This window comes from Zingiber officinale, chromosome 3A (genome assembly GCF_018446385.1).
Source record: "Zingiber officinale cultivar Zhangliang chromosome 3A, Zo_v1.1, whole genome shotgun sequence".
Taxonomy (NCBI): domain Eukaryota; kingdom Viridiplantae; phylum Streptophyta; class Magnoliopsida; order Zingiberales; family Zingiberaceae; genus Zingiber; species Zingiber officinale.
This window is the reverse complement of record NC_055990.1, coordinates 1,899,509-1,913,674: the sequence shown is the minus strand read 5'-3', so window position 1 is coordinate 1,913,674 and position 14,166 is coordinate 1,899,509. Positions and strand designations below refer to the sequence as shown.

The following is a 14,166-nucleotide window of genomic DNA, read 5'->3' as shown; positions in this document are numbered from 1 at the left end:
AGATCTAATAGATTCATTTAGGAATAGATTACGATGAAACATGTAAAATAATCTTAAAGCACGTAGTAATATTGCTAAACATCCAATGCTAAATACACTGAAAATCCAATGCTTGAACAAAAACACTTGTATTCAAGCACATTTTATCTCAAGTGTAAAAGGAAACACTAAATGTTTTTGAAAGCACTTATAGGTAATATCTCTTTCGAATCTAGAGTAAGATTTATACCCATAGGAGTTGTTGAGGTTTCATCCCCAATTAATAGAGGTTTACTTCATTATCTCATTCAAAAGATTGAATAGTTGAATTTCTGAGTTACACATTGACAGTATCATTTGAAGGCTAGAAAACAGCAACAAAAGAAATGTTAAATGGGAACATAACCATGATGAAACTGTATAGACAAGTAGAGATCGTTAAGGGATCAAGAAGTCCCCCACCACTTCATTTGCCCCATATCGCTTCGGTGGCTTTTAGTCAACCGGAGTCTCATCTGCCCCATCACCAAGCCGCCGCTTCTTGCTGACCAGGCCCTGCACATCCCCAACCACACCCTCTGCTGCCTCATCCAATCCTGATTCAACGCCGCTGACGATAGGTGCTCCTGTTGGCTGGCTCAGCTTCTCCTGGAGACTGCTAGAAGCAACAGCATGGCTAGTTTGAGGGGCTTGTTTATCTGGAGCGGCGTCTAGCATCTCCTTGTCAACTCCTTTTTCAGCCAAAGGAGCATTTAGATCTGTCTTCTCCCTTAAGCCTAACACAATCTAAACATGTGGGGAATTCATTAATTTAATCAGCCACATATGAAAATTACAATTAATGGGGAAAAAAAACTTTCATGGATTTGTCCAATTGCAATAATCTATTTTAGTTAGGTTTATGAGGTATTGAACATGTGGGTTTGGCCTTGCTTGGCCATTTAAGCTAGATTAGTTTAGAAATTTGTCTTCAGACGTGCTCTGCAATGTATGGTAACCATTTTTTTTCCAATTGCAATAAGTGAGCATTTTCGACCATGACAAAAATTTGTACAATAACAAATACGCATGATCAAAGTTCATCTTACCATTAGTAGACAATATAAAACAATATGTTGACAGTAGATTTATATTATGCCAAAACAATTCAACCTTCCCTAATACAAATCTTGGAAAATCACATGAATGTCAATTGGAAATTGAGAGAAACCAAGAATAGCACCTTTTTAAACTTGCAGATGTTTCTAGTGTGTCCAATCCATTCAAATCGTATGAACATGGAACTAAAAACACAATAAATTCTTGAAGAACATTCTTGTCCTAAGAGTATAAACTATTTAAAAGAAAATTGAAGGGACTTGGTGGGCAACAGAACTAAATCTTTTGTTCCGAAGGTTGTCAGAAGTATAGCATTTCTCTGAGTCTGTAGCTAGCTGTTCGTGTCAAACCATTAAGCACGCCTACTATATCAGTGTGTGTATGTGTGTTTGCGAGTTTCATACCAGAGGAGATAGTTTATTTGAATGTTTCATGATGTTCAATGAAAATATTCATATACAAACGACAGTACAGGCACATAATATGATGAAACAAGTACCTCGGCTAACTCTTTCGCCTGACATGAGGCTTCTTCTATGACAGGAGGTACAATTTCTAATTCTATCTCGAGATCACTGTCATCATCCTGCAACATGAAGCAAGTACTATCAATTTGATTGAATTGTAATTCAACCATTTTTATAAAATTGTAAACACAAGAACAGAATATGGACACAAAGTAACCAACCAAAGGTTCAGCTCCTTCTTCTATCTTATCAAGCAATGGGTGACGGTAGGCCAAATGCCTCCACAGCATTTGGTACTCTCGGGCATTCGTAATTCCAGTTGCAGTTTTCTCGACAAGCGCATTCCAGTCTATCTTAACAGCAGCATCAGCAACCTCATAAACCTCTTGCATTAGAGTAAGAAGCATTGATATGTCGTACCTGCGAGAGTTTGAAAATTGCACATTAATGATTTTCCTCTAAATAACCGCCACAAAATTCACATACAAATTCTCAAGAAATGACCCAGGTTTTGGATACCCTAAAATTGTAAACAAACACATTGAGATTCTTGCAGATTGCGAGAAAAATGCATTGCGTTACTACCAGAATATTGTAGCTCCAGAAAAAGCAAAGATAGTTTCCGATAACAACAACTCAGCAAAAATTTCAACGAACAAACCTAACCCCTAAACTAAACCCCAAACACGATTTCGAAATTCAGGAAAAGGACAAAAGAATCTGCTTCCGATTAAAGACGCAGCAAGTCGAGAAAGAAAGAAAGAAAAGAAAAGAAAGCACTAGCCAGCGACCCGGGGGGATTGAGAGGGGAATAAGAAAGAACCTTTGCGAGAGATTATAGGTATCTTGCTCGTTGGTGGCGACCTTCTTCATCGCCGGAAAGGTTACCGAACCAACCCAAAACCGAGGGAGGAAGGGGGGCCCTTTACAGAATAGCCACTTACGAAGAGCGCGAGTAGCTAGGAAAATGTAGGGCCGCGGCGGTGCTAATGCAGCCTCCGGCGTCGGGGCACCGTATTTTCCGTGGAGGATTGAACGGAGAAAGGAGGAGCGGCCGGCGAGAAGGCAAGAGCAGGCCACGGGAATTGGAGTGGGACTGCGTCGAGACCCCGCGCTCGCTTTAAAGAAACAAGTGGAGCGGAGGAGCCAACGCCACTGCAACCGCCTTCTTGGTCGCGGGTAGGAGGAAGAATAATCCGCCCACTGAGTTAGATTTATACCGATAGGAGATGTAGAGGTTTATCCCCAATTTATAGAGGTTTACTTCACTACCTCCTCATTTAAATATGATTGATTTAGTTGAATTTGTGAGTTGCACATTGACAGTATCATTTGAAAGCTACGAAAACAGCAACAAAAGAAATTACACAACCAATGCTGAAACTGCGTAGACAAGTAGAGATCATTTAGAGACCTGCAGTTTAACTGATTTTGAGTGTTAGGTTTTGAAGTATTACCAGATACAGTTTTGGCAGATTTCCTTGTACTGTTATCCAGTTGAATCCAGCAACGGGAAGACAAGATGGCCTGTGGCAGGAGAACGGGCCTCCCTGCGCGGGTTCTGACCTCGGCGGCAAAGAGGGCGAGGAGTACGGCCCTAAACCCGGAGAGGGAGGGAGAGTTGGCTGCGCCGGTGGCGGAGGAGGAGGAGATGACGCGGGACGAGAGAAAGGGCAATAGGGGGTTAGAGGATTGGAATGTGTCGTAGGCCAGTTGCAGAGAGGGTCGTCACCGGATCCGGAGGATGGAGAGGCGAGGGCCTGACGAAATGGCGCCGGCATCGGCTGGTGATTCAATAAGGGAGCGAGTGGGGCGGTCAGAGTCAGCGAGGGAGGCGAGGCGAGGAGGGATGCAAGGTCGACGATCCAGGAGCGATCCATGAGTGACAGAGCCATGAGTGAGCCACGCTCACCCCTGAGGTGCCGACGATGTGAATCTCGTCAGGATCGGATCCGGCGATGAAGATGGATGAGGCATTGGAGGAGGAGGAGGAGGGCGAGTCGGCGGCGGTAGGCATGGGAGAGGTGGGGCAGGTAAACGATTTCGTCGCCTCCTCTTTTGTCCCCTTTGTATATGAGAACGGGTTTTGGATGCACGTGACTCGAAATTTTCAATTGTGTATATTTACACTCATTATAGCCTATTATTCTCATTATTATATCTAAATTTTCCTTTCAAATTTTACATTTATCTATGCAAGTCATATTTAACCTATTTAAACAAATTTAATTGGTAACGATTATAGCTCGTTATTAGGGTGATAAATTTAATTCATTTTGATATGTTTAAATCCAGGATAATTATTTTTTAAATCATTTTGCAAATTTTTCTTGAGAAATTATTGAGTTTGATTTACAAGTGCTTGAACAATAAACACCATGGATTGGATGATCTATCATTTGCAAGAACTCTAAATATAGTTTTTTGAATTTTCTCTTATCTTCTATGTTGATAATGGACAACTAGACTCTCTCTGACCTAGCTAAAGTTCATCACATTTCTTTAGAAAAAGTTAGTTCATCATATTCACCTGCTTGCGTCCTTAAGGGTCGGTGCAATATCTATATCAGTGATTCTGTACGGTGTAAGATTCATTTCGCCCTCTCCAATGGATATATAATTTGATTAACAAAATAAATTCCTTGCCTTAGTTTTAGCAAAAAGTATTTTTTATATGAATGACAATCTGTTTATGGTTACACTAATCATAACTATGTGAATGATTAACCTAGGTAGGAAATTGAGATGTCTTTTAATTTAGGAATGGGAGTTGGAATTACTTTTGCCCTATCGTTCGGCGGTGGAATCCCTGTATGCAAAGAAAATTCTTCTACCACACTAGAATCACATGTATAAAAATGCACGACTAAAATCAAAGGGGCGAAGAATTTACAACTCGCAGTCGGGCCAAACACTAGTCTCCTTTAAGCGAATCCTGAAGCCTTAGGCTGGTATAGGATTCTGGATCCGACAACGAAATTCCAACCACCTTGTTGCCCGGTGCGCGGATCTACACTGTGCCACTAAGTGACCTGTTCATGCCTGTACCATTGGATCACACTCGATCGGAAGACAATATCTCAGCAATAAGACCTATGAGATAGAAATGTCAAAGTTCACTTGTACAAATATAAAACTAGGTAAGGCAACCCAATAAGCAGACTTACAGGAGAGAAGGTGCATGGGAAGGAAGAAGGGCGGCGCTGCAAGAGCCGAGGATGAGGGACATCTTTGCCGCAATCGCCCCCTCTATGATCATGTTTGAATTTCCGAATCTGTCACTATCTTAAATACATACGTGTTCAATTCGTTAACATTCGTAAACAATGTTAGTAAACAATATTCGTGAAATATATTATTGAACAATGTTCATGAATAATATTTGTAGATAATATTCATGAACAATATTCACAGACCATATTCATCAATAAAATTATTATCAACTTACTAAATAAATAAAAAAAAAATCAAAATAAATAAATAAATAAATTTTTATTATCAAATTCAATAATTGATCAAAATATTTTAATTTATTTTTTCACATTTTCAAATCCATCCGCATCTATCGATTTCATCATTCACGTGAAGTACTTCCGTATATTGTAAAAGCAGCTCAGATCTTCTGGACCGTTTTTTACGGTCCAGGAGATGCTCCCTTGATGTGGATTGGTGGGGATGAATGGTCCCCACCTATTTTATGAATGAGGATCATTCATTTCACCAATCTATGCTAAGGGATCATCCTTGGGACCGTAAAATGCGATCCAGATGATCTACTCTCTTGTAAAAGATGATAACATTCTATAAAAGGATAATAAATAATGATGGTCTCATGATTAAATTATCATTTAATTATTTATGATTCAATTTTCAACTATAATATATTTATAAAAAATTTTCTTTTATTTATACGGATCTTCTATATTATCATTATTATGTACTTTTTATAGGATCATACCAATTATCTAAGACGGACTAATTAATGAAATTAACGGAGTGAGAAACATGATCATCTCATTTCACACTCCTGCATGCATTAATTTATAGCTGTGGAAAGACCGCCTAAACTTGCTCCGTCGATTTCAGTCCTTTCTCTTCTGTCGACGAAGGAGAATCTAGCTAAGATTGCCAGTTCCGCGGAAAGAGGATACGGCCGACTTTGACTGGTCAAAGTCAGGGCTGAAGAAACACGTCACGTCCTTTTAAATTGAAATCATAAGACGGCGAAGAAGGAAGACCAGCAAAGCAAGTAAGCAACTAGAGGAGGCGAATAGGGATGATAATTTCATTCCAAAGTAATGAAAGATTCGACATCCATCTTGAATAAAAGAAAATATGAAGGGACTATGAATATCTGATATCCTATATGAATATTTGATTAAAGTATATATATATTAAAAAAAAATTAATTTATTATTTTTGTTGAAATTAGGAGGAGAATATATAGATGTTTAATTTTTTTTAAATTATATATATTTTTTAATAGATTGTTAATTTTAATATATTTTTTTTAAATGATAATAATTTGATAGAAAGAAAAAAATTATAACGATCATTTAATAGGTATGAATATATCCATCAGAAATCCTATATTTGATGGATATAAGGACGGAAGATATAAAATTCAATCCCAACCCGATTCATTGCCATCGTGAGACGATCCGTTCGTTTAACACAAATTGAAAAGGAAGGTGTCTCAAGGATCTAAGTTTCAGACAGATTTTGTCAAAATTGTGGAATACTAATTAACACTAGAATTAATGATGTTCCGTGGTGAATGGGAATGTGTGGAAGCTCGCTCGCTGTTTGTGAACATGAATTAATGGCCACCGGCAGGGAAGAAGGTTAGCGTCTCTTCTCATTCTCAATGTCCCTAAGTAATCACGTAGTCAAAGGAATTGAAAGTTTTTTTACGGATTCAACAACGCACGTATAAATCGATCTCCTCTCCCGCTTCTGCATGCACACGCAGCGGCAGTTATTTCACCGGCCCGGTTTGATGGACTCCGGCGAAGTCCCCCACCACTTCATCTGCCCCATATCGCTTCAGATCATGAAGGACCCCGTCACCACCGTCACCGGCATTACCTACGACCGCGCCAGCATCGAGCGGTGGCTTTTAGTCGACCGGAAGCCCATCTGCCCGGTCACCCAGCAGCCGCTTCCCGACGACCAGGCGTTGCTCACCCCCAACCACACCCTCCGCCGCCTCATCCAATCCTGGTTCGACGCCGCCGACGATAGATGCCCCGACATCCATGACCTCGTCCGCGGTCTCTTCGTTCCCCGGCTCCAGCTCCGATCGCTCCACCTACTCGCCGCGCTCGGGTGCGAGAATAATGAATCCATCCGCCGGCGGTTGGTCCAGTCCGGCGTCCCGCGAATACTGATCAAACTAATCGCTTCGTTCCGAGTCGACGTCGATCGAGTCGAGGTCGACCTCGCTCTGAACCTTCTTTTTCAGTCGCTCCGAGTGCCTCAGAATGACTTGAAGCCGATCGCCGACGGCCGTGACTGCCTTTCCATCGTGGACTTGATCGCGCAAGTCTTGGCCGGAGAAAACAGAGAGATGAAATCGACGGCGACTATGGTCGCGAAGGCCTTGATGGAGGCGGCAAGTGCACGACTTCTGGAGCAACTAAAAACAGAGTTTTTCCGATCGGTGCTGGGGGTAATTCGAGATCGGATCTCGCCGCAGGTGACCAAGGCGGCGCTGCAGGTCCTGCTCCGAGCCTGCGTTCGGGGGAATAACCGGTTGAAGATAGTGGAGGCCGGCGGGGTGAGGGAGGTGGTGGAACTGGAGCTGTCTTCTCCGGACAAGCGGACGACGGAGATAGACCTCGGGGTTCTGAGCAGGCTCTGCTCGTGCGCGGAGGGGAGGGCGGAGCTGGTGGGGCACGCGGCGGGGATCGGGGTGGTGGCGAAGAGGATCCTGCAGATATCCGCGGCGGCGGACGAGGAGGCAGTGAGGGTGCTGGCGGCGGTGTGCTGGAGCTCGGCGACGAAGGAGGTGTTGGAGGAGATGGTGAGCGTGGGGGCGGTGGAGAAGCTCTGCTTGGTGCTGCAGGCCGACTGCGGCAGCGCGGTGAAGGAGAAGGCGAGGTGGCTGCTGAGGTTGCATTCACCAGTTTGGAAGGATTCCCCTTGTCGTCCATGCCTACGTCATCTCAAAACAACCCTAATTCATTAATTCATTCTGTTTTTACGAAGAAGAAGAAGAAAAATTGCAAGATCAATTGATTCAATCTATATTCTTATTCCTCATAACAATCTCTTAAATCAAGTCCAAGTTTTACGATGAATACAGATTTGCTATGCATCCTCTCACCGCAGTTCTCAAATCAAGTCCATCAGATCCATCAAACTTTGCTCGCTCAGTTGTTGATCACTTGAAGAAATTTGAGACGGAGACGCATGGGTATGCTGAACAAGATGAGTACTTCAAAGAGGCAACTCTTCATGCCGCTGACTTGCGCGTCTAAAACGATTTCCATTTGCACTCGGAACTTCTCCGATCTGTTGCTTCAGCCGCTGGATTTCTTCTCGTAATGCTTCGTTGAGAGCTGTACAGACCAAAAATGCTTCTTCTGATAAGTGAATCTTTGAACTTCTTTGAAAAAGAAACTACAAATGCAAATTGAAACAAGCTAAAGAGTATTATGATCCAGAGAAGATAATAAACAGATCACAAGAAGCACTTAGTAATCGTATTGTCATGGATAAACAATTGCAGCTGTATGACAAAAAGATGATGAGGAAATTTATATGATAGAACGTAAGAGGAATCATGTAAGAACATAGCCAAGTAAATGAGACTATAAGTGAACTTTTAAAACGAAAACAACTTACCCTCTCGAAGTTTCGAATGTTGCTCCATAGCCTGCAATCTCAGCTTGAGTTCTCTGTTCTCAGCAAACAAACCAGTACTGTTTCTCTGGATCATGAACGGGATAGACTTCAATCACTCATTCCAACAATCAGAAATTTACAAAACAACAAAAGCGGGTGCCTCTTGCTCAATTTGTATAGAGGCAATCGAGGAGAGATCATTGATGGTAGACCGCAAGTGATGTAATTGTGGTTATGGTGATGACGACATGGTGGCTAAGGTGGATGAGAAAACCAACAAGGGATGAATGCGAGAGTGGTAGCAATTAAGGAGAGTAATATGTAACAAACTGGACTAGATTTTGGCTTTGATATCATTTGATGTAACGCAACGGATAAATAAACAAATAACCCTCACATAAAGAAAATCAAGTGAAAAATACATGGAGTTGGGGGACTTCTTCTATAAATCCCCAACCTTAATACAAACTAGATCGAAAATAGATCATCTAAATAGTTATTTACCAAAAGAAAAAGAAATTGACAACCAAAAATTACTAAACAACCAGAAAATTTACAAGACAACAAGAATCTTTGTTTAAAATTAAATTAAAGATGCATCAATCTTGAAAAGCTCTCCTATTGTTGTTCCTGTAATTAAATATGTGTCAATCTTCAATCCTTCTCCAATTTTATTATATTTTTTGCATTATCCATTTCTTTATTTGCATTAATATTTCATAAACTTATACACCCAATCCAAGAGTACTATAACCACATTGATATTTTCATGGTATCCATTTAATATGTATTAGGATATTTGAAAAGATTAATAGTTGTATACCAGTTCAAGGCTTGTCATGTTTCATGTTAGTAATCGCATGGATACTGATATGATCATGAAGACACAAATTGCTTCCCTAGCCAAATTAGTTGTGCTTCATTACACAATATAACAATCCTCAGATAGTAAAACTTTCTTTCAATATTCTATAATCTAGAGGAAAATTACTTTAATTATATAGTCAATATCTTAGGTAACTTTAGTAGATTCAGCTTCGTGATTAAGTGTTGAAAAGGACTTTCTGAGGAAAGTTTGATGCCTTCTTTAAAAGTTATAGTCAATCTTTTACCTTAACCACTTGGGGAAAAAAACATTAGTGTGACAACCATTCCAGCGTCTGAAATTATCTCCCAACCATATTAAATCCAGTGTAACGAAAGAAAAATCATCATATGAATTTATGCAATGAATTCCTTCCTCAAACAAAGAAAAAAAAATCATCATATGAATTTATGCGATGAATAGTTATCTCCTACCTGCAAAACTGTAAGCTGTGCAGAAATAGAGGTTGCCTCCGTCTGAAGTGTTTGAATCTTCTGCTCGAGTTCACTTGTATAGCGAACCTTCCTCTCCTTTGAACGAGCAGCAGATTGTCTATTAGAAAGAATCCTGTATTACAAATGGGCCAGAAACATATCAGAATTCAAGAGACTTTCAATAGACAAGCATTCCTTTTTTTGTCTAGCAACGCATAGGAGCAAAAAAAAATGATCTTCAATGCTCATGATTAAAGGATTTGAACCAAAACGAAGTTTCAAGTGTTAGTGTTTCATGTCAGGACTAGAGAGGAAACAATTGCATTCCCTACCGGTTTCTGATCCTTCAACGTATACCCATCAGTTCTATGTTTATTAAACTAAGACCAGAATCTCTTGCACCACGCCTGGAGAACAAATTCATTCGGAGAATCTCTGGAAATCAAGCGTAAATTTGGATTTCACAAATTACCCAACGAACTAATTTCACTCTTTAGAATTCAACCAAAGAGAGTTTTGCAAAAAATTCAAAATTAGTGTCGCCAGAGAAGATAAGAATTCCTATAACTGTAAGTTTGCATTGTCGTCTTCTTCAATTTAACTTTGTCGTGAAGAAAGCATGAAAATAATTTGAATTTGAGGCGAGAGGACAAAAACTGGCCTTTTTGCTCTCTTGGGATCAATCCGAGCTAGCTCGGAAAGCTTATCCGAAAGGACGGCCTTCTTCGCGAAATCCGAGAATGGCGGCGCTGACTCCCCCTCGAACGGCGAAGTCGCGCCATCCATGGACCCGCGCCGGCGGTGGTGCCCCATCTGCGTCAATCCTGCAGCAGCACCGCTGCCACCAGACGGTGGTTCCTGAAATGACATCCCCTCAAAGAAGGCTGTGTCGAACGACAGACTCCTGAAGTGTACCCCAGGAAGGCACGCCTCTGTCGCAACCGGCGGGTCCGGCCTAGTGACCAAGGGAGCCCCGCTGTCCCCGGACACGGTGTCGTCCGAGAACGAGGAGAAGTCGATGTCAGGGATCTCGAAGTCCGGATCGGAGTCGAGTAGAAGATCACCAGGGAGGCGGACGAAGGTCTCCGAGTTGGAGCGGCGGTGGCCGCCGCCGCGATGATGGTTGGGTAGAGGTATCTCCCCGAAGCGGGAGTTAGTCAGCGGCTGGAGGCCGGGAGGCTCCATCGCCGGCCGATTCAGCAGGATAGGTCTAGCAGTGGCGGCGCAACCTATGGCGATGTAGTCTACTTCGAGCACGACGACGACAATGTGAAAATTGCATCAGGTGAAAAACTTGCACCTAACAATGTACTCACTTACCTACCCGAGCGAACGCGGTGAAGTTACAGCCTCACAGGGAGGTTCGTTTTACGGGGCCTACTTCTTTACTGGAAAGGTATAGTTGATGGTGAGCGGACGGTTCTCGATCAGGTTTCGTTTTCGGATCAGAAATTCTACGGATTCCATCTAAGAATTATGTAGAAGTAGTTCCAAGTAAATGCAGTCCATCCGTCGATTTTCCGGATCAACAGATCTGGACTCTGATAAACGAACACGTCATTATTGGACAGGAGCCGCCAAGCATGACTGACTAGGTGTCCTATCACCGCCCTGAATCACATCGATGTCTACTGAAAAGCGTCCGAAACAGATGTTCTGAGGCTGCGTTCAATACGAGGGTAGGGGTATATTTGTAAATGCACCTTCCTGATGGGCCCAGATCTCGACGGTCGGCGCCGCATGGGCTCAAAGCCTCAAACCGGTCAGGGCGGTCCCGCCGGATCTGTCCTCGATTAAAAAATAATAAAATAAAAGGAAATAAAACCTGGCCATTTTTAAAACGGTAATTTACCAAATAGTGCATTTGAAAATCTGAATTTACCAAAAGGCGTACACTACTTTGGTATTTACCAAAAAGTGCATTTTTTTAAAAGCATTTCCTATTTTACCCTCCTGATAATTTGACTTTTTCTATTATTTTTCTTTTCTTCATTATATTTCACTCACTTCTCTCTCTTCTCTGTCGGCAGAATATAGAATAACATTAGTCAATCTTTAATCACATTTTAATACATTTGAAGAAGCCAAAATAAATAATGGACACCATATTTGGCTCCTTGCAATTTTAGAAATCCACAGGAACTGAAATGGGTGCAATCGGAGCTTTCTAGGTCGATCAGTGGGTTTCGGTCAAAACCCACTGATGGACCTAAACAGCTCTGATTGCACCCATTTCAGTTTCTATGGATTTATAAAATTACAAGGAGTTCAAATATGGTGTCCATTATTTATTTTGGCTTTTTTTTATAGATGTTAACAAGTAAAATCAAAAAATCGACATAAAAGCCCACGTTGGGCCTGATATGATTCCATATCAGGCCCAACGTGGGCCTGATATCATTCCATATCAGGCCCAAAGTGGGCCTGATATCATTCCATATCAGGCTCACGTTGGGCCTCATTTGAGTCCATATCAGGCCCAATGTGGACTTTTTTGCCGATTCTTTGATTTTGCTTGTTAACATCTATAAAAAGCCAAAATAAATAATGGACACCATATTTGAACTCCTTGCAATTTTAGAAATCCATAGAAGCTGAAATGGGTGCGATCGGACTCTCAGGTCCGTCGGTGGGTTTGGCCACTAATCGACTGAAAGCTCGCACCCATTTCGTGTAATTCTAAAATTGAAAATAAAAATATGTATCGAGTATTATTTTTGGCACTTCTAGTGGTGGACGGAGGTTTTGAAAACCCTAAATCTCTCTTTTTTCCTTTTTTTTGTTTAGGCGTGATATGAAGAGATATCATGCCCACGTGCTGATATCTCTTCATATCAGGGCCTGATATCTCCCATATCGAGGATGTGGGCTGATATGGGAGATATCGAGCCAAGTAACAAAAATTAAAAAAAGAAATAAAGAGATATTTAGGGTTTTGAAAACCTCTAGTGCAAAAAATAATAATGGACACCATATTTTAACTCCTTGTAATTTTAGAAATTCATAGAAATTGAAATGGGTGCAATCGGAGCTTTTAGGTCGATCGGTGAGTTTTTTTATGAAACCCACTGATAGACTTAGCCTATTTGGATTTTTGTAAACTTGCAATCACAAAGAAGGATTGAGTGAGGAGAAGGTAGATATGGTGTCAAAGTTTGGTTCTAACCATTGTAATGAAGTTCTTATGGTGTACAGTTGGCACAGAATAGTGTAGCAGCTGGATTTCAATGAACAAAACACTTTGTTAACTGAAGTTTTCAAAATTTGAATAATAGATAAGAATTTGTTCTGATAATAATATAATAGGCGAAATGGGTGCGATCGGACTCTCAGGTCCGTCGGTGGGTTTGGCCGAAACTCGGCGATCGACCTAAAGCTCGATTACCCATTTCTGATTTATGAAATTACAAGGAGTGAAAATATGGTGTCCATTATTATTTTTGGCACTCCTAGTGGTGGACCAGAGGTTTTGAAAAACCCTAAATCTCTCTTTCTTTTTTTTTCCTTTTTTTTTGTTTAGGCCTGATATGAAGAGATATCATGCCCACGTTGGGCCTGATATCTCTTCATATCAGGCCCAATGTGGGCCTGATATCTCCCCATATCAGGCCCAATGTGGGCCTGATATGGGAGATATCAGGCCTAGATACAACAAAAAATAAAAAAATAAAAAAAAAATAAAGAGAGATTTAGGGTTTTCAAAACCTCTGGTCCACCACTAGGAGTGCCAAAAATAATAATGGACACCATATTTTAACTCCTTGTAATTTTAGAAATTCATAGAAACTGAAATGGGTACAATCGGAGCTTTCTAGGTCGATCAGTGGGTTTCGGTCAAAACCCACTGATGGACCTAGAGAGCTACGATTGCACCCATTTCAGTTTCTATGGATTTCTAAAATTGCAAGGAGTTCAAATATGGTGTCCATTATTTATTTTGGCTTTTTATATATGTTAACAAGCAAAAATCAAAGAATCGGCAAAAAAGCCCACATTGGGCCTGATATAGACTCAAATCAGGCCCAACGTGGGCCTGATATGGAATGATATCAGGCCCAACGTGGGCTTTTATGTCGATTTTTTGATTTTGCTTGTTAACATCTATAAAAAAGCCAAAATAAATAATGGACACCATATTTGAACTCCTTGTAATTTTAGAAATTCATAGAAACTGAAATGGGTGCAATCGGAGCTCTCTAGGTCCATAAGTGGGTTTTGACCGAAACCCACTGATCGACCTAGAAAGCTCCGATTGTACCCATTTCAATTTCTATGAATTTCTAAAATTACAAGGAGTTAAAATATGGTGTCCATTATTATTTTAAGATTCTCTAGTGGTGGATCAGAGGTTTTGAACAAACTAAATCTCTTTCTTTTTTTTTTTTTTTTTGTTACGCCTGATATCTCCCCATATCAGGCCCACATTGGGCCTGATATGGGGAGATATCAGGCCCAACATGAGATTGATCTTTCA

The 14,166-nt window shown here is 41.0% G+C and overlaps 3 protein-coding genes across 5 annotated transcripts; 1 reads left to right on the top strand and 2 right to left on the bottom strand.

Annotated features, from left to right (window-relative positions):
* Window positions 1-246: 246 nt before the first annotated feature.
* On the bottom strand, window positions 247-3,622 carry LOC122050983. Of its 2 annotated transcripts, XM_042611869.1 has the most exons (5): window positions 3,002-3,622; window positions 2,368-2,883; window positions 1,766-1,964; window positions 1,577-1,663; window positions 247-765 (listed from the first exon to the last, which is right to left on the bottom strand). In XM_042611869.1, exons 2-5 carry the CDS (start codon window positions 2,415-2,417, stop codon window positions 475-477), a joined length of 627 nt encoding a protein of 208 aa, XP_042467803.1. In that variant the 5' UTR covers window positions 2,418-2,883; window positions 3,002-3,622; the 3' UTR covers window positions 247-474. The 2 variants fall into 2 exon arrangements, with proteins under 2 accessions (XP_042467803.1, XP_042467805.1); XM_042611871.1 differs by lacking the exon at window positions 2,368-2,883 and having other exon boundaries at window positions 3,002-3,621.
* Window positions 3,623-6,512: 2,890 nt separating this feature from the next.
* Window positions 6,513-7,767, top strand: LOC122050981 (E3 ubiquitin-protein ligase PUB23-like). The gene has a single exon (XM_042611867.1). The coding sequence runs from the start codon at window positions 6,544-6,546 to the stop codon at window positions 7,732-7,734; it is 1,191 nt and encodes a 396-aa protein (XP_042467801.1). The 5' UTR covers window positions 6,513-6,543; the 3' UTR covers window positions 7,735-7,767.
* On the bottom strand, window positions 7,560-10,976 carry LOC122050982 (transcription factor VIP1-like). 2 transcript variants are annotated; one of them, XR_006131289.1, is made up of 5 exons: window positions 10,354-10,976; window positions 9,693-9,825; window positions 8,394-8,478; window positions 7,873-8,107; window positions 7,560-7,701 (listed from the first exon to the last, which is right to left on the bottom strand). XR_006131289.1 is itself a non-coding variant. In XM_042611868.1 (4 exons), exons 1-4 carry the CDS (start codon window positions 10,875-10,877, stop codon window positions 7,986-7,988), a joined length of 864 nt encoding a protein of 287 aa, XP_042467802.1. In that variant the 5' UTR covers window positions 10,878-10,976; the 3' UTR covers window positions 7,781-7,985. The 2 variants fall into 2 exon arrangements, 1 of the variants encoding a protein (XP_042467802.1); XM_042611868.1 differs by lacking the exon at window positions 7,560-7,701 and having other exon boundaries at window positions 7,781-8,107.
* Window positions 10,977-14,166: the final 3,190 nt, after the last annotated feature.